This window comes from Monopterus albus, unplaced genomic scaffold (assembly GCF_001952655.1).
Source record: "Monopterus albus unplaced genomic scaffold, M_albus_1.0 scaffold76.1, whole genome shotgun sequence".
Classification (NCBI taxonomy): Eukaryota; Metazoa; Chordata; class Actinopteri; order Synbranchiformes; family Synbranchidae; genus Monopterus; species Monopterus albus.
Genome location: NW_018127956.1, coordinates 2,273,266 through 2,293,186, shown reverse-complemented (window position 1 = coordinate 2,293,186; position 19,921 = coordinate 2,273,266). Strand labels below are relative to the sequence as shown.

At 42.0% G+C, this 19,921-nt stretch overlaps 1 protein-coding gene across 2 annotated transcripts; it reads right to left on the bottom strand.

Moving 5' to 3' along the window:
- Nucleotides 1–887: 887 nt before the first annotated feature.
- Nucleotides 888–17,723, bottom strand: fscn2b (fascin actin-bundling protein 2b, retinal). 2 transcript variants are annotated; one of them, XM_020606270.1, is made up of 7 exons: nucleotides 17,677–17,723; nucleotides 9,843–9,941; nucleotides 9,018–9,744; nucleotides 2,663–2,819; nucleotides 2,235–2,356; nucleotides 1,956–2,123; nucleotides 888–1,816 (listed from the first exon to the last, which is right to left on the bottom strand). In XM_020606270.1, exons 2-7 carry the CDS (start codon nucleotides 9,933–9,935, stop codon nucleotides 1,611–1,613), a joined length of 1,473 nt encoding a protein of 490 aa, XP_020461926.1. In that variant the 5' UTR covers nucleotides 9,936–9,941; nucleotides 17,677–17,723; the 3' UTR covers nucleotides 888–1,610. The 2 variants fall into 2 exon arrangements, with proteins under 2 accessions (XP_020461926.1, XP_020461925.1); XM_020606269.1 differs by having other exon boundaries at nucleotides 1,956–2,356.
- Nucleotides 17,724–19,921: the final 2,198 nt, after the last annotated feature.

Here is a 19,921-nt window from a genome sequence, read left to right as displayed (position 1 = left end):
CGGCAGCGATTAACGGTCAAGGAAAACAAAAGTGTGATTTGAGTTATGAGGGTCCTTGGCCCCAGTACAGATGTGTCTAGCAATGCCCCTGCTACTTCCTCACATTACTGGGAAAACACTGTATTGTACTTTTACATATTTGATAGATGTAGTTATCTTAAATTCAACAAATTATGTATTGCTTACAAAATATCAATAGTACCCAAACTGAAAAACGTAAACAGGAGTGATTCCTCTGCCTAATGTGTACTCAGTGGTGGAACTACTCAAATTGTTTACTTAAGTAAAAGTACCAAAGTATTAGCATCAAAATATACTTAAAGTACTCTATGTACAGTGGCACAGTTCACATTATTGGATTATAATTAGTGTACATCACATTTAATATTGCAACTCATAAAGGTGGAGCTACTGTTAACTGCCATATATAATTATAATTTAAGTACTTTATATATTGCAGGATCAATAAATACTGTGCTTTGTATCATTAATTTCATTCTAAAAAGTAACTAGAAATGAAAGTTTCAAATAAATGGGAGTATAAAGTACATACGTATTTTTCATTGAAATATACCAAAGTATGAAGTAGCAGAAAATGGAAATGCTCAAGTACAGATACCTCAAAACTGTACATAAGTACAGTACTTGAGTAAATGTACTTACTTGCCACCTTTTTATGTACTTTGCTTTATATTTTGCTGCTAACAAATGTACAGTTGATTTCCTTAAATACAGTAAATCATAAATGCAGGATATTTACTTGCAATGGAGTATTTTTACATTGAGGTACTACTGTCCTCCACTGTAGGACATGCTCTCTTAGTCTGCTAGGACTGTTTGTGACCCCTATTGTGAAGCACTGTAGGGGAAATGTACTTTGTTCTTTTCTTAGATAAGTGTAGCCTTAATTACAATCATTCTGATTAAAAAAAAAACATAACCAGTTATACAAGTTAGTCTTTCTTTTTATGTTCATAAAACACAAATATAGAAAAGGATAACGCCTCCTTTTGCAGGCTGAAGTGATACTCTTAGTGCTGCTTACAGGCTTGGTTACTGGTCCTCCAGGTGAGAACTAGTAACCCAGTCATTTTAATCTGCCAGTTAACAGTCTCAGCCAGCAGTGCCATATGCAGGAACGTCCCTAAGTGGCATCTTCACTCCTGACTGTGAAATGTTGCCCTGACTGGACAAGTGACACCTGCGTCGATGCTTTGTTGCCTTGCTGTCACTAATGTAAAAACTATGGAGTGGCAGAAAGATAAAAACCAGGTGAAAGAGGGTGTTCTGGAAAGAGAGTTGCTTGGTTATACATCTGTGAAACATCGGGGAATCTGAGTCTTTGTTCTTTTAGTTGTAGACATTAATGAAGCAAACCTTTGTTCACTTCACCAAGACTTTTCTTGGCTGATCATTCAGTCACCTCTTCTTTTTTTCTCCTCCCTATATCAGTCTGAGTGCTCTGTTGAGGCCTCTTTGCAACAACAAGGAGGAATGAAGTGCCAGGAACTTTAGACTAAATACTAATGCTGACATTGTGACTAGTGGTGGACTGCCTGTCAGTGAGGAGCATTAGTTAGGCCTCAGGTTTAAACCGATGCTGGACAGGATTAATACTCCCACAGGGCCGAGCTGCTCAGACTGAGTCCGTCTCCCTTCAGTGTGCCTCCCTGGTCTCCACGCAGGTATTTGCCATTCTTGGCACGGATGGCAAGCCGGCCATGCTCCAGGAGCTCCAGAGAGAAATCCTCAGGGACGTCACCATCTGAGCACACCAGCCCAGCATTGTTCACATACCAAAACCGGCCATCCACACCTACAGGATTTAAAGAAAATGCATGAACTCAAAGTATATATCTGCTGGTGATGATAACTTGTAGAGTAAAAAGATAAGCAAATGAAAGAAGAGGAGCAGTGAACTAATGTCTTGCCATTTCCAGAGATTGTATCCTGACCTTTAATATGGTAGGCCCCATTACCGAATTCCAGGGTGAAAATGTCATAGATGGATCTGCTGGCATCCAATGTGTTGGAGTTCCTGTGGTGGCAGATAAAGCCGTTCGACCCCCTCAGAATCAGCATAGGTCGGTTGATCAGTTTCAGAGTGAGCTGCTCATCTTCACCTGAGAAAATGTGAGTAAAATAATGAAAATACATCACAAGGATCATAAGAAATTTAGAAGCAGTGTCAAAACGGAGGATGAACATCAATGGATGGATGAGTGAGTCCTTACCTACAGAATCACTGACTGCTAGTATCTGACCATTCTTCTTGGTGCAGATGTATTTTCCATTGTTAGCTTTTAGTGCCGCCTTCTGGCCAAGCCATTCCACTGCAAACATGGTATTTGCTGACCTGCAGTTGGGCAGGAGTAGAGAGAAGATGAAACTTTCCTACTCTGAGTGCAAATGCAAGTCTAAACAAAGAAAAGCAAGCGAACTGAAATCCTGGAGTTGCTATAAGATTTGATTACCAAGAATTTAGGGAGTTGAGCGAAGTCAAATCAGTGACTCTACCGTATTCTCATATTTACAGTCTTGACTTGCATTTATAATTTCACATTTTCCTGTGACAGTGTAGCATTGGTCATTAAATAAATAACTGGTGATGATGATGATGACATTTTCAATCTGCACAACTGATGTAAGAGCATTCGCTCACACTTCAGTGGCTGTACTGTCAATGCTTCCGTGGGCCACCAGGGCCCAGTAGTTCCCTTGGCTGGTGCGGAACGTGCATTTCCTGGTTTCCTTGTCAATCTCCATCTGAAATGTCTCCGTGTCTGTCTCATCTTCCTGATTGGCTGCAAGGCTGACTCCTGGTGGGACATAGTAGGTAGATCCGGTCATTGCAGTAATGTTTTTGGATGACAACCTGAGGTCTGGTTAGTGTTTGGAGAAATCCATTTACCAGTTGTTGTCCACTAAATTACACTACTTTCCTTTTCAGTTATTTATCAATGGCGCTGCCGTCTTAAGTTATAACATTGACATATACACAGATACGTGGCAGGTGAGGTAGTATTATGTAAACAATGAAATTAATACATCATCAAAACAGTCACAAAGCCCATGAAATCTTGGTTTCAAAAAACGAAAGTATGTTTCCTTACAGTAATACTCATAATAACCAAAGCTGTTCATTTGTGACCTTGTCACTCACAGTGAGAAGCTGATTACAGTATGGCTGTTGGGGTTTCAGGGCATTAAAATGATTTGTACAAGAAAAAAAGTTACTACATAAGGCTGGCTACAAATAGGTTTACAGTAACTTTCAAAGAAACATCTGCACCTATAAACTTTTGAGATGTCAGTTGTTGCCAAACAGGTCCCTCTACAGACCTCTTTTATTACTGCCTGGATTCCCGCTGGCCAATCAAAAACCCGCAGACATAGCAGCAAGCTCATCAGGTTGGTCTGTCATGTTTAGCTTGGCCCAGCATGAAACGGTTGGTAATCACGTCTGATCCTATGTTAGGTTGTTTTTAAGTAGTTCTGTCTTAAACTGTGCCCTTGATCTGACTTGGCAAGCAAGCGGCCTGAGGGGAAATACATTTTTTCTGACTGGGCTTCTGGAAGCAGTTATGGATAGAATATACAGTAGATCAAATAAATACACTTAATGTAGCTGTGCAGGAAAATGTAACAAAGACAAATGCGTAAAATGTCTGTTTCTCACCATAATATGTGTCAGCTTTACAGAGATGAAGCTCTGCAATGTCACTGAGTCTATTACAGTAACAACCAAACAAAAACCACACATTTGAAATACATTTTATTGAAACCACTTAAAAACCAATTATTTTAGCATTTTCATTGCTAATGGATTAAACAGAATTGCTGTCAAACACAGTGACGGTGACATGCCTCCCTCTGTGCTGTGTTGGATGCATTGGCATAGATAGATGATGCAAAAATATAAAATAAACAGTACAAAATTAACAGTCCACTTTTTGTCCAACTACTTTCATTATCATATGTTAACAGTAAAGCAAACTGTCACACCACCAACAGATTACAGAGGACTCGATCCTAATATAGATGCATTCCAGAATATACCCAACATATTTAATCCTTTAACAATGCTGATTTGTGTGCCTTGCTCCCCCTACTCTCTTCTCTGGCCATCCTTCTCTACCTTCTTCCCTTCCCCCATGTCTCCCTCTGTACCCCTGACCCCCTGCACCCCCACCTCCAGCCCTGCCTATGGGCCCCTCTTCACAGTGGGGCTCTGATATAATCAGCTTTCAAGTGCTATCCATCCAATCCTTCAACCCCCTCAATAAAAGAATCAAGGCAAAACAGGAAAAAAGATGAGGATTTTATGGTCCACACTTAGTAGGATGTACAGATAATTACCAACCCCTTGTGACCCTCGAGTTAACAGAGCCATGGATAATTAAAGATGGGGAAAACATGCTAAAAAATATAAACTGTATCGGCATTGACTGGTTTATATACATCTTAAAGGACCCAAAGTAAGCTATGCTCATGTATAAACGACCAAACTAACTGACCACAGTGCCTCCAATACTGGTTTAGCAGAAAGTAAAACCTCAGTGAATATCAGTCTGCAGGTGGGTTGTAAGATTTAGAAAAATGTGTCACCTGAAACTTAAAAATTTGAAGTTGTAGCATCAAATCACAACAAAAGTCATCTCAGGACACTTTACAAAGTAAGGTCTAGACCTTACTATTGTCACCTATTATTAAACCCCAACAAATCCCCCTTGAGCAAGCACTTGGCAACAGTGGGGAAGAAAAACTCCTTTTAACGGAAGAAACCTCCGACAGACGCCGGCAGGGGTGACAAAGAGCAATACAACCATGATAAATGTGAGGGAATAAGTCTAACAGAGCCTAGCCACATTGGCAGCTCTGTGATGCTAGAAATAGTGGTACTTTTAACTAATATAAGCATTCTAACATGCCCACAACAACAGTTCTAACATTTGGACTTTTAGTAGGTATAATGTGAACCATGTTCAGCTAATCTTAGCTTAGAATACTAGCATGCTAATATTTGCTAATTAACACAGAGGCTGATTGCTAAACCAATTAGGTGTGGCTTGATCATACACCAGGAATGTCTGTACAGAATGTCTGGGCAATCAATCCACTCATTTGTTAGACATTTGAGTCAGCACCAACTCATTAAATCGACGGACCAACAACACGGTGCTGCTGACATGTCTAAAAGCAACAACAAACAATGATATTGTATGCATGTTGTAAGTGAGGTCTGCCCAGGTTCTCCTTGTATGTTCTTTGCATAAGACAAGTACTGAACCTGAACTATAATGCACTCCATTAAGAGGTTTACGACTATCTATGAATGCATGTAGATCTATCAGCTTAATTCAACACAAATGTACATGCAAATATCAGTCTGAGGGGCCTGGTGAAATGAATGGATATGAGTTTTATAGCTGGTTATCTGTTTTAAAATTTTTTGGGGGTACTTCAGTTTGATATCTGGCCAGTAACTGAAGGAGAGAGAAAGGGGATGGCATGTGACAAAGATGTCATGGTTACTGAGCTACTGGGACACTTTAATCCCATCTTATTCACACCTGATAAAGTAGGTATCGTGAGATCTTACAGCTGGTTAAATTATCATTGATCTCAAGTGCATTTGAAGCATACATTTCTGTTCCTCCACTGTGCACCTATGCCTGGGGGCCCATCACTGTCCTTCTCTCATCCTGACTTAATGTCATGCTTTGTCTACCTATTCCATGTGTCCATTTCACACTAATTCAACCCAGAAATGATCCTCAGACAAGGCTCAGCTGGGACCTCACAGCTGCAGTCTGATAGATGAAAGAAGAGGATACAGGGGAAGGAGAGAAGGATGGAGGAAGAGGAATAGAGAGAAATGGAGAGCAGGGGACAAAGAGATTGGATACATTGAAATCCAATCCAGCAATCTGAGGATATCAATATCTATCTTGATGACCGGCTTTGACACACCAGTTGGCCAAAGCATGTGAAATAAGATGTCATCATAGTCCAGATCACTGAGAAACTACGCAGAAAAGCATAGCACACTCCCTGGCGGATGTGTGCCACATTTTGGATCATACCTCAGATCCAGTTCCACTTTCTGGTGTTGTCCTACCTGCAGCCTGCAAGTGGAGCAGGACTAGCTAATCCATCAGCGATAGATGGCTCTGACATTTATTATTAATGGTAAGCTGATGCTACTATCCCCCTGTCCCTTCTTTTCCGCTTTCTCCCAAACCTTCCTCCTTAACAACTGCATTTTCTCTTGTTTTTTATTTTATTTTAGTCCTTTCATTTGTTTTTCTCTTATGAGTTCCTGGGTTGTGTGTGAGCATCTGTGCATAGATGCATATTCATGTGTGGAAAGTATGTGTCTTTGGACTGTCATCTCATGTCATTTTCAGGGCAGAATGCATCGCTTAGGCCTGAAGAACACAGGGAGGTGATGTGAGACACAATGACAGCTATATGAGACATGTTACAGCAACACAAACACACTTTCATTAAAAAGAACAACTCCGGTTGGATAGAAGATACAGAATCGCACTGCATTGTAACTCTTTTACACTTGTACGTCTATCCAAACTAGGACCCTTTTATTACAAATCTGTGTGCTACATGTGTGCTCACCTTAAAACGGACAACAGGACTCTTCTGCGCTAAATAGAACATAAACAAATGTGCAATTTATGGGTAAAGGCAAAAGAAATTATGATGGATGAAAAGTCAGCCTCTGTCACACACATAATCTTATTGTCCTTTGAGAGTCCATCGACACTTGTATCCCTCCCCTTTTGCTGCTTTTCATTCTCTTCTTCTACTGCTTTAATCATAATGCCAGATCCAGAGGTAGAAAGTAACAAAGTATATTTAAACAGGTGCCGAACAGCTTTGAGGTACTGGCACTTAAGACCTTTACCACTTCAGCAGGTAACATAATTAAAATTTGCTAGAAAATTGGAAAACCAGGGTAGGTCAGCTATGGCCATTTAACAAGCTTGTCCACTGGTAAGAAAGGTCAGTTATTGGTGAACTGGTGTTACATGTCGAAGTAGCTTCACTGTGTGAAGAAAAAGAAGAGGCTGATCTGAGTTCTTCAAAACCTACAAAAAAAGATCTAATTTTGCACCTTAATGTGACCATGTTGCAGTTTCATATGTTGCTAAAAATGCTGACTCTTTGATATTGTGTTTCCTACAGAAGTACGCACTGACTGGAGCCAAGTTTAGCTGGTTAGATTAGCAGCTTGGAGCACAAGCTGTGGCCCCAGGTGAGAGGGATCTTGGGTTTCTGAAAGCAGACTCCCCCTTGAGTTCCAGAAACAGGGGCCAATTTCATCAATAATTCAACACATCTCACTGCCCGCTGCAGAAGGACGACGTGGTTTAGTGTGGGTGAGTGTGTCAAAGAAATATAAAGTGTTTGTGCAGAACGTGCACAAACAGAAAAAAAGAGTCGGCAACACACAGGCTGACAGAAAGATGTGAACATGATGCAAGTATTTCTGTGTGAATGTATGTTACATGGTTCTTTGTATACTGTATGAGTTTTTATTCCACCATGTTTCTCCCTCCCTTCGGCCAGTCGGTTTACAGGGCTCCCAGTTATTTGGTTTCTGCCTGCAGTTCCCACAGCAAAGCAAGAACAATGAGAAAGAATCAGTTACAGCACAGAGGACTGAAGTAACTTGACCATGCAGACAAGAATCTGCAGCCTGCATACCATACCGGCCAAGTGTGCGGACAAGCACTGTTAGTGTATGCTAATCCACCCCAAATCCAGTTTCAAATCAGACAAGCAAACCATTTCGACCATCAGTAACTAAACACTTGGCAAGTCCTTTCAGAGCAATAGTGAGTGTCAGGCTACATCCAACTAAGATGTAGCCTGACACTCACTATTGCAATTTATTTTTTTACACTGATCAAATTCAACCTTGTTTCTGAGAAGAAATAACTTTGAAGCCAGTGTGGAGCAGGTATAATCCATCAGTATAGTAGTGTGGCGTCATGCTTTCGTGCTGATCAAATAACACTCTCCGGCAGCTCTGACACAAGACTGAATAGTAAATACATACTACAGTATCAACAGAGCATTACAGTACAGCATATAGGTTACAAGCAACTGTTTCAGAAAGCCCCTTCAGTTAGGGGTAAAAGCATAATATTACCAACATTACCCAACAAAGCCTGGAGGTATATCTGAAAGGGGGATTTTCAAAAAGATCACAATTTATGATTATTAGGTAAAAGAAAAGGAAAGCAATGTCTTACTTTTTCTAATGCATTTGACAGGGTTTGCACCATTTCCTTCAATGGCAACATTTATTTAAGCACACTATTAAAACTTATTCATTGCAAATTGTATGCAGATATATTTCTAACAACATGGGTGCATGGAAAATCTGTCATCTGACCAAATCACCCACTGGCATAAGACTGTCCTAAATCCACTGCCAAACAAATTGCGTAATCGTCTCAGGTCTTGCAGATGAGGCTGATAGTCTCCCATATCAGCCTCATCTATTTTGTTTTCCAGGAAAGATGCAACTATCCAGTGTGATGTTGATGCATGTTGATGCGCAGACTACATTACTCAGAATTACCATGCATTCCTTATCAGCTGTCAGTCATTAGAGAGTGGCCTATTCTCTTAACCATGCATATTCAGCATGTCCAGACGTTAATGTGCTTCTGTGAATTGCAAGCTCAGCTTTCTGAAGACGTATCAGGGCACAGTATACACTGTATATTGACCGGTAGTAGTAACTGTAGTAGTATTTGTTACTTCATTATGTACTGTGTGTGTCAGCTAAAGGCTCAAGTGACCATCCTTTGTAGTACATAAGGTCAATCTTTGTCCACTGAATCAGACCTTGAGATTCTGTGCAAGGCTTTAGGGAATCAAAAAAGCTGGAAGAGGTGTAGCTTGTGCGTGGATGCAAGGCTTCGGTGCAAGATACAGGGATTTGTGAATATATCATTTCCTGCCAATGTATCTGTTTTTCCTACCTGTTCTTATGGAGACATATCGCCCATTGGCTGCGATCAGAACCACTTGTGGGTGACTCTCCTCTAGGTCAAAAAGTTCATCTTTGCCAGGCTTGGAGCAACGTCCAGACCTCAGGGTGCCTGTAGGTCCCATGGGTGACAAGTACTTTCCCTCACAGTCTTTAAAGGCCAGCTTCCCACACTTCAGCTCCAGCGTGTATGCTGTGGTCCTCCCACTTTGAGTTAAGAGCTTCCCATCATTGCTGAGGAAGCGGCTGTCACAGGTCTTTAGGCAGTACTTCCCATCCAGGTAGGTGAGAGTCAGGAGTGCTGCCACGCCCCAAGGAATGTTCAGATCCATGGTGATCTCCCCATCCTCGATGGAGAGACGGGCGTAACGCTTACGGGCCACAGACAGCATGTTGGCCTGTGGATGTAGAGCCAGGTGCAATGCCCACAGCTCGGCATCTGTGATTACCTGGGCAAAGCAGGACAGGTAGTCCCGAGAGCCGCCAAAGAAACGGAGGTGCTGCTCAGACTGTAGGGCCCAGCGGCCATCTGATTGAGCCACAATGACGAAGCGGCAGTCTGAGTTGTGCCCATCAGCCTCACAGGTGACCTTGCCATCCTTGTCAGAGGCCAAGTAACGTCCTAGGTGGCTGCGCAAGTAGATTACCTGGGTGTCTTGGGAGTCCTGCTCTAGAGTCCATATCTGCTTCTTCTTTAAGCTGGGAGCTGATGCATTCACCTGAGAAACACAAATCACTGAGTCTGCTTAAGGGAGGGTGGCCCTAAACACTCCAATAACACCAAATATCATGAAATTTCATTTCATACTGTCTGTACCTTGAAACCAAAGGCCTCAGCAGTGAGGTAGCGGCCCTCGTGGTTAATTAGACCAAACTGCAACTTTAGAGGATGACTCCCGTTAGCAGGCATCTTCACCTGCACAGAGAGAGCAAGGGAACAAGTTAGCTGAGAGGGGAGGAGTGGGAAAGGGAAAAAAGAGGGTAAAACAGACATGCAGAAATGAGGGGTATGCTTAAAAAATGTGTGATAAGACATAAGGCATATGGAAGCAGGTGATGTCATGGTGAATGATGAAATGAAAATATGTTAGACAGGAAATCAATTCATTAAGAAACAGCATATAAAGCACTCCCCTGACCACAAATTATTTCCCTTGCCCAAGGCTTCATTATACATTTTTCCAGCCACAGCTTCCTAATTTACTTACTGCGGTTTTGTGGCTTCCCCTCTGCAGTTTCTGTGGCTCTAATTCCAGTTCCCAGATTTAAGAGGCTGCTTTCACCAAGTGTCCCCTTGTAATTCTTTCCCTTTTTCTTCCCCTCTTGCCGGCTCTCACGTTTTGTTGATCACTCTTCAGTCAACTTCTCTGTCTCAGTACACTCATTTTGTTCTCAAATGCTTATCTCCACTTCTGCAGCTGACCCTCTCCTCCTCTCTCCCTCTCTCTGTCACTCTCTCTCTCCTGTTGAGCAGTGCTTTCTTGTCCAGTCTCACTCCTCTTCTTGCTTGACTTGTTATTCACCCTGAAGTCTCAGCCACTTGGTCCCCCCTGACTAGACTTCCCTGGGGTTTTGTTTTTGCCCCTTCATTGCCTGCTATCTTTGGATCACACCAAATACAGTGACCTCCTTTTTCACCTATCTTGAAGTCCAGGTTCCTCGTTTGTCAGACACAGGTTTGATCAGTGAAGAAGAACATCCTCAGTGATCCTGCAAATTTTATGGTAGCAGACTGAAGGACTCCTCCACTCCTTCCCATCACAACTGCACTCAGCAACAAAGGGGGCTTGCTGCTGTAATCTTAAGCCCCTCTCTGATGCTTTTCCTCCCATCCTCTCATTTTCTCCCACTGCCTTTCTCTAACCTGCCATGTGTATAATCCCGCCTTTCTCTGCCTCTGCGCTTTATTTTGAGCTCTGCACTTCACCTCTTTCTGTGACACACAAAGACAGGTAACGCACACATATACACACAGAGGCGGGTAACTAGAGCACTCCCTGTGCCTTTGGGGTAGTTGCCTGAGTGCAGCTCTCCTTACCTGCCTATGCTGGGGGTTTGGTTACACACCTTCTCCTATTGCAAGCTTTCAAGGTCAGTCCTAATGGGAAATGGTTCTGTGAGGCCAAGGGAGTCCGAATTTGGGAAACAAGTAAAGGGTCAGGGGATGACAGGTGTTGTAAAGGCAACAATAACAAGCCAATCAACATATGGGGGCTTGAATGATTGTGTGTGAGCACCAAGTTGGTTGGTGTGTGTGTGTGTGTGTGTGTGTGTGTGTGTGTGTGTGTGTGAGTGATAAACTTTGCCAATCAGCATATTACAAGTCTTCTTTTCATAGTAAACAGTGGAGTCTGTTCCTGAATCCATGTAATCCTCAACCCAATCATCCCAACCCGGCTAATCTACCAGCACTGCACCCCTCCCTGCTCGTCCAGTGTGAGCACACACCAACACTCCCCCTTCATAGACTCACTAATCCACACCAACATGCATGTCATCACACACACACAGGTCAGTAGAAGGTCTCAGGGTTGATGGTAAACACCACCCACCCAACGATTTACTCCTCCTGACCCAGACTTGAACTGCGCTTTACGCAATATGTGATAAACAGTGTGTGTCACACACACTTTGCACATGCACAAACACAAATAGTGAAAAACATGAGTGATGTGGGCCCCTTCATCAGTAACACTAAGCAGACAGACATCCCACATTTCTGAAATGCTGACTTGAGATCAGCTTTTCTAGTTCCACTCTGAAACTTTTCTCGAATACAGCTTTGTTTTAAAGGCATCTCCAGCCATTTTCATGGACGCGCCTATTGAATGTATCATGTCAAAAACGTAGCTTTTTGCAGTCAGAAAAATGACACAAAGAGTCTGGTTTGACAAAGTCATATATTCAGTTTTTATCCTTGGTACTGACACTTCACAATCTCCTGCAGGGGACAAAACCTATGGCGGGATCACTTTGTTTTAGTTACACCAATAATCATTCTTATTTATTTGCTTCATATTTGGCATAATTTCTTTAAACAACTCATAAGTTATGGTTTTCATTCCAAATGTGAAATCTGGAGATGAGTCAACTGTTCCACTGACTATGAAAATTAGGAGGCTAATAACATTAAATACATTTAATGACTATAGCAGATATGATGAAAACATTAAGAGAATAACTTTATGTAGATGATGATGTGTGTATGTCATATTTTTAGTAGCCTAAAGGTCAAATGATAATTTAAAGTGTAATTAAAATGTTCACCAGTTAGTGATAAACTTCTTCAACACCATTGTTGCAAACATTTGCTAGCTGTTTTAAATCTAAATTAAAACATTTAATCACACTTTTATCTAATTGAATACCACTCTGATACTATTTTGCTCTGGTAACTGTTATATTACATTTACATAGCAATTAGTACAATATCAGCATTGATAAATCAGATTAAGGATTAGCCAGTATCTTAAAAATGAGGACAGCTATATTATGTTCATTAACTGCTGGAAGATAAATAAAGACAAAACAACTTGCCCTTAAAAAAAGATGAGAGAAAGCAACCACCTACATTTGACTTACTTCTTCCACAAATACTACACAGGGCTTAACCTACAGAGAGCATCTCATTTGTGCAGACACATGGTCCAGCACCAAGTCCCAACAGCCCAGTGTGAATTCACTTCCAGAACTGAAGAGTTTCAGATTTTCTGTCAACATGTACAAGTGAATTGATTTGACATCTGCCATTCAAACTAGGATCATTAAAGGAGGACTGAAAACCGTTAGCACAGCACAATAAGATTGCAGTTTCACTCTATGAAATGTATCTGGACAAAAGCAATTGAAAAGCTCCTCTAGTGTTGTCTTATACACACTTAATGATGTGGATGAAATCACTTCACTGCAAATGTTCGCGCTGCTCCTCGACTTAGACAAGCCATCTGATCTTCTATTGATAAGAGGGGCAGAAGTGTGCAAGTGTGCATGTCTGCACAGCAGACATCTCACGTTTGCAACCACACTCTTTATCATTTTCTCTTTCTTAAATACAGCCTCAAACACACATGCACACACAGAAAGCATACTAGAAAGAGGGGGAGTAGTGGGAGACTCATTGCTCACAAATAAAAAAAAAAGTCATACACTGTTATTGTTATCAGAGCTATTATTTTCATTACTATCACTATTATCACTATTACTGTACTTCCCCCTCATATGTATCCTATCCCACGCATCATTAGCTCGCTCTCTGTGGCCCCTGGGGGCTGCGTCATCATGCCACTCACTCCTGCTGCCATCGGCACAGTGACGCCTGTCGATAGTCAACCAGATGTTTTTTTTTTCTTCTGGGATGGCGGCTGCTGTTCCTGGTTCACCGTGGCAACCGTGGGATGGTGCTTTAGAAGCCATTACAGCGCTCCTCTGATGACACTCAAATAGCTATCATTACACCTCCTCCAAGGAGACACAGATGGAAGAAGGGAAGGGGAGGGGAGGTGAGAACGGGAGGGAGAGAGATGAGGCAGGGAAGGAAGCGGGAGGGATTGGATGGGAGGAGAAAAGGGTGCTTGATAGGAGGAGAGAGGAGAGACTGAAGAAGGAGGTGAAAAGAAAGTTGAAGCTGCTGAGAGGTGAACGTGGGAGATGGAGGAAGAAGTGGCAAATTACACAGGCAGACAGGGATGGGAAAGCAAGTTAAAGATGTAGAAGGTGTATGGATGAAGGGATGAAAGCAAAGGAAGTGACTACGAAACAGGATGGGGAATTCAAAATGACCGTTTCTGAGTTAACAGCCTCCAGCCTTTTTCTACCCTATTAAGTTCTATTCTGCCATTATTTTGGACTGCAGGGTGCTGCCTCATACCCCACAGTGTCGTCCTACTCTTACAGACACCCCCTCCCTGTACACACATGCACACATAACCACAAACACAAACACATACTCTTTGTGTTCTATTTGTCCCCCTCCGCTCTCTCATCTTGATTCACTTCCAGAGGCAGGGAACTAAATGAAAGAGAGATGATCTGGATCAATCTTTGAATCCAAACTTTAAGGTTTTTTTTTTTCTCCTGTCTTTGTCTGTTTATTTCCTCTCTTTCCTGACACTTAAACACAACAAATTACGGGGAAAAAAAACACACTTTGTTTTGTAGTCTAACTTTCAGACTGTTTTGTCAGAGTTGAAAATTGTTAAAAATGTATTTTAACTTGTTTTTGACAACCTCAAGTGAAGCAATAGGGAGATATCTCTCACAGTCTGTTTTCAATATGAATACAATGTATGAATATGAATTTAAAGGGATTTTATGTGGTTTCTGCTATCATTAACACTCCACCCATCCACCCCTCTTAATCTTACTTAAACAAACCACTGGTATCCCATGACCCATTAGAGAACATCTCAGACTATTTACAAAGAGAAACTGGACATGAAGAAACAAATTAATTTGGTCATATTGTGCAGGAGAAGCAGAACACACCAACTGTGTAAAAAACTAAAGGCACTTCACGACTGACATCCTGTAAATATTTATAGGCCTATTACATCTCTAAGTAAAAAATGCGACTACGATGTTAGGAAATCTAATACAAAAATTAACCACTTAGTCGCTGTTTTCTACACTTTTACTTGTGAAAGTTGCGTCCTCACATGCATGTTGATGTGCTACGCCCCATACTCGCACTTGTAATTCCCATAAACACCACTGAGGGGCGGTATCAGCCTTTCGCTTTAACTCCATGGGAACCTATATCATTTTTGGAGATAAAAAAAAAAGAGGGAGAAGATTGATGCTTGGTTTGCTGATGTTGGTTCCTGTGTGACTGCACAGCGTAGGAGGGAAGGACTTTGGTGCTATTTAAAATGGATGCTTTTAATGTATTTTGTTTTGTTTTTTTTGGGGGTGCTATCGCAGAAACTGCAAGACGTCAACAACACGTGAAGCGTTATCCACAGTCTAAACACAACGAGTGGGTCGGAGTAGAATATTCCCTCTATTTCAATCATTTGCTGTGGCTGTACAGTGCTCAGGTCTGTTTCTCTGACATGTATGCAGGCAAAACAGGAGCAGGTTTAACCCACAATTTTAGATCCTGAATGTGTGAATGTGGGTTATACTTCACTGCTAAACATGCATTCGTCATGTGCTTTTAATCTCTTGGTTTTCTTGCATGATGATTTGATTATGATTAAGGCAACACACACACACACACACACACACACACACGCTTAAAAGGCTGCAGCGCAGCCTGGTCGCCTCATGTGCTACAGCAGGCTACAGTATATTTTCTTTAAATGCGTCTGAAACGAGGCTTTGAAACAGTCCGGATTAACTGATGTATCGCGTTTCTAAAAACAAACCGCCTCTGAATCATTCATTAATTCACATTTGGCTATTACAGTGCGGGTTAGTGTTTTATGGGTCGCTCCTCTCTGTGTGGTAGGAAAGAGTTAATAACAATGGGCAAAGCGTGATGAGTGAGGGGGCTTTGTGAAAAACAGAGAGCCAATCTGCGTCAAGATTAACACCTAACGCGGCCGTGATTGGCCTATAGTCGGCTCTCTGTCGTTTGGATCTCAACACCCACGTGGGGGTTCTGACTTCCATTCGAACTCTCATTGGCTGAGGCCTCACCATTAAGACCCGCCCTTGGAATATCTCGCTTTGTTATTGGCAAAGATGTCGCTATTAACTCCTCCCCTTTCCTCTCCGCCCCTCCCAACCTTGTTTTTCCATCCGAGAGGAAAGGAAACATCCCTCTCGCGAGCTCCGTGGGCTCGCGTGGGCAGCCGCGGCGCCACAACCGCTGCCGTAGCCGTCACTTCATGACTATCAGTAGGCGCGCGAACTCAGAGGTGACAGTTCTCACCAATCCACTTCACGGTTCGAAAGTACGCAAAAAACACGATTAGTGGACGTAATGTCTAACTCAGTGTCCACGTCTGTGGACAGGAGCTTCCCGTTATTTCATTTTATTGCCAATTTCCCGGAGACGTTTGCGCGGCTTGAGTCTCTGTTTCTTCATTTCCTCTAAGCCGCTTCGCTCTCCTACAGGGCACACACACACACGCACTTATGTGCTTCTTGCAGTGACAGGAGCTTTAATGAATTAATTATTTTAATAGCCTAAAGATTAACAGGCAAGACGCCTAATCCGATTTTGTGTGTGAGAGTAGCCTCTGACTCTATCTATCTATCTATCTATCTATCTATCTATCTATCTATCTATCTATCTATCTATCTATCTATCTATCTATCTATCTGTCTGTCTGTCTGTCTGTCTGTCTCTCTACTAAAAACACTAAGAAACATTAAATTTACTGTGGCAGTTTAGAAGGAAATTGTAACAAATTGTAAAATCTGAGCCCGTTTAACAGAGAGAGGCACATGGATGAGATGAAGTGATGTAACAAACTCCGAGTTAATCTCAGTCTACTAAACTGTGGTTTAAATAGAAAAGAGATGTAAGAACATGAAAGCTAACTCCATGTACTGTAAGGAATACTGACACTTTGCTTAGTGGTCTTATACAACACATTGTTTATAGTATTATCACACATACTTACCTTTCAGTAGGCTATGCTTTTGCAGGAGCCCTTATTGTATTTATTTCTGCCTATAGCTGCACAGGTTAATGGCCTCTCATGGTTTAATAAGGGACAAAAATAAGTATGCAGGATTTGCAGTAGATGCACGCCATGGTTCATTTTTTAGCAGTAACATCCTTTGATACAATTTAATAGATCTTGGTTATTAAATGCATTTTTCTAGTGCATCATTTACTTTTTCCCTTATCAAACTCTGAGTATGTTGGACAACGGAAGCAATTAGGTGCAATCGGCACAAAAAAAAAATAAAACAATAAAAAAAAAGCAAAAAACAGTGAGTGTATCAAAACGAGGCAAACGAGGGCAAGATACCTCCAAAACACTTGAATTGGTGTCAAAAAATACATGTTCATTGTGTTGTGTTTAAAAGCTTTGACACCGGCACTCAGTTAACACAATAATTGCTCATAGTTTGATTCAAATGATGTGGGTGTTCAGATGTTATAAGACGTAAGCTTTTAGTCAGATTTGAAAATAGAATTCTCTCAGTATTTCATGGTTTAGAAGAATCAACCAAAACTGAATTTCTACAGGGCAGAGATAACAAAACAACCTGAAAGATGCCTGACTATCTGGTTCTTTTGCTGGCTAAATGAGCTTTTTCTTCTGCTGCTTGCTAACTTTGCCTGTCTGCTGTTTGGTGTTGTGTACAATGGGTTTACTTGCTCACAGGGAGAAGATGTGAAGATGAGCCATCAAGCTTATTTAATGCATGTTAAATCAGTCATACTTTTCTTAGTGCATTCTGAATCTGAGTTGCTCTGAGTTATGCTCATGCACGCTTGCTTGTGAAGGGCAGCTATTCCATGTCGCTAGTGACAGCTGGTGGGCCTCACAGACTAGCTACAGAGACTTTTTCTGAGATTTCGGACTCTAGAATATCCCGTACCCTTCTTCCTCCTCTTGAACTGTTGAATAATGCTGCTACACTCAGCTCAGACTGAATCTCCTACCCATTCAATTCACCTCAGGGATCGAGATCAGTCAACTTTTTCTCGTCCTATCCTATACTGGAGTCATGCTGCGGATTTAGCTTACTTCTGATCCAGCAGCAGCAGGCACGGCGGTCCTCGCTGTGTGATGGCTGCAGGAGGGGAGCTGGGCTGGCGGGGAAGGGGGATACCCCCGATGTGTGTGTGAGCTTGGCAATTGTTGTTGTGGTGATGGTGGCCGTAGTGGTGGTTGCCAGGGAGATTGTGGGCGCTTGTCTGACCTGTCCCCCTTGTGCTGTCACCAGCGTTATTGATGCACGCCCCTGCTCGGCATTGTGGGAGTGCGGGAGGGAGGGCGGACAGGACAACGGTTAATGAGTTCAGGAGGAACAGGGACTCTCCCAGCTCTCTCTCTGTCCTTTCTCTGTGACTCTCTCTCACTCCGTTTCCTCATCATCTCTCCCTCCCCCTCTCTGCCTACTCTCCCATTCATTTCTCATGGGTGTCTGTCTTGTGCGAGTGTGCATTAAGAACATGGGTCTCTCATGATCCATCATGGCAAAATGCACTTTCCCCCTCCTTTACACGCACACACACACAGCTAAACGGCAAACAGACAGTTCACTCACAAAAACACGTTTTCCCACACCTTTACTTGAACAGCATAACTGACTCATTCGCAACCACTCCTTCCCCTCTCACTTATACATACACAGACACACACACACTGCCCTGCTGTTATGCCTGAAGCTAGGAGAGCTAGCAAGATTAATAATGACCCCTGACTCCTCATAGACAGACCCAAATATACACAGCTTGGAGAGAGAGAAAAACGGAAGGTGAAGCCAAATGGTGTCTAAAAATACACAGTTTGGAGACAAAGAGAGAGAGAAAATGTATACAGTTTAGAAAGTGATAGAGATGAGAAAACAGAGTACAAGGCCACTCACAAAGCAGGAGGCCAAATATGCAAAATTGGGCAAGAGGACAAGAGACAAGAAAGAGTATGTCAACACCAAGCAGATGAAATTGAAAAGCACTTCTCTAAGCTGGCATTTTTGACACCTGAAAACTAAGCTTTTCAAAAATGTTGTCTAGAATGGACCTATCTGAAAACCCTGGGTGCACATTTGACTTGACTTGGTCTTGACAAGGAAAACTTGTAGAAAGTCCTGATGTAAGGGGCTGTGGGTCAGTTAGGTTAATGGTGCGACTTAGCATTGCATTTTCATAAAGGTAAGGGACTTGCAAGCAATAATGTAAAAACTGAAGCTGCAGAGATGGAGATGTCTTGACTTTTAGTTCTTAGCACTGGCCAACCTCCTAAAATGCTGGCTTCTAAAGCTCCCATAATGATTTATTTCTTTTTATTAAACCCTCCCCAGCAGGTAAATCTATCAAACTCATTGACCCCAGTTTGTAATGAAAGCTTTCCTTTAAATACTTGTAGTTTCCCTAATCAAGAGTACCCTGATGCAAGGGTGTCATTTTGCATATGGACAGTAGGGACATGTCTCTATCAATATTCTGGGAGTACAGAAATGTCCCTACAAATATTATAGGGGTAGGATGTTGTGGCCCTACCAATGTTGAGAGCAAACCTATGTCCTTACCCTGATGGCATCACAAGGATTATTTTTTCAAATTTTAGCAAGCTTCTCCAGAAGCTATACAACTGTTTTTGTAAGTTGAATATAGCTACTCTTGAAGAGTAAGCCTGCATTCAGACTGAGTTTCAAAGGTGTGAAAAACACAGGCCTCTCCCTCCATTTCTATGGTGGATTGCGTTCACACGATAACGACATGCTATGTGTTATTGTTAGTTATGTACAGGATCTTAAACAATATTATTTTTCTACACTGGTGGTAGAAATTGGTGCTAACGTAGAGTAGGCTACATTAGCAGCATGGCTAACCAAAACAAACTGGTGGGCTGGTAGCATGAATGAGGCCATACACTTAGACTCATCACAATGTGGTCATATCATACACACCCACAACACTTCTCCTGCAACCCTTCACCCCCTCGTCCAATGCAGCCCCTTGCATTAAAACACAGCAGTGAGTCACATTTTATCACACTCAGCCTGAACACCTGCTAAGCCCCATTCTCACATACCTATGAGTGTGTCAGTTTGCCTTTCTCCCTTTATCCTGTCTTTGTGCTAAGCTAAGATAACTGGATGCTATACTAAGGGACAGATTGGTATTGATCTCCCCAAAAAATTCTGTTCAGGTTATGGGAAGATCGTAGTCATGGTTAAAAGAAAATGTAAAAAGAACCACAGTGACCAGAGAGTTGATTGATTGGTTGTTTGAAAAACCAGTTTTTCCAAAGTCACATGCTTTGC

Bases quoted from the DNA above. Each gene is read 5' to 3' on its own strand.
- fscn2b (XM_020606269.1), bottom strand. From the start codon at position 9,935: ATGCCTGCTAACGGGAGTCATCCTCTAAAGTTGCAGTTTGGTCTAATT. The intron at 2,820-9,017 runs GTAGGAAAAACA...ATGTCCCACCAG, and splicing joins ATATGTCTCCATAAGAACAG to GAGTCAGCCTTGCAGCCAAT. The intron at 1,817-1,955 runs GTCAGGATACAA...TAAATCCTGTAG, and splicing joins TGGGGCCTACCATATTAAAG to GTGTGGATGGCCGGTTTTGG.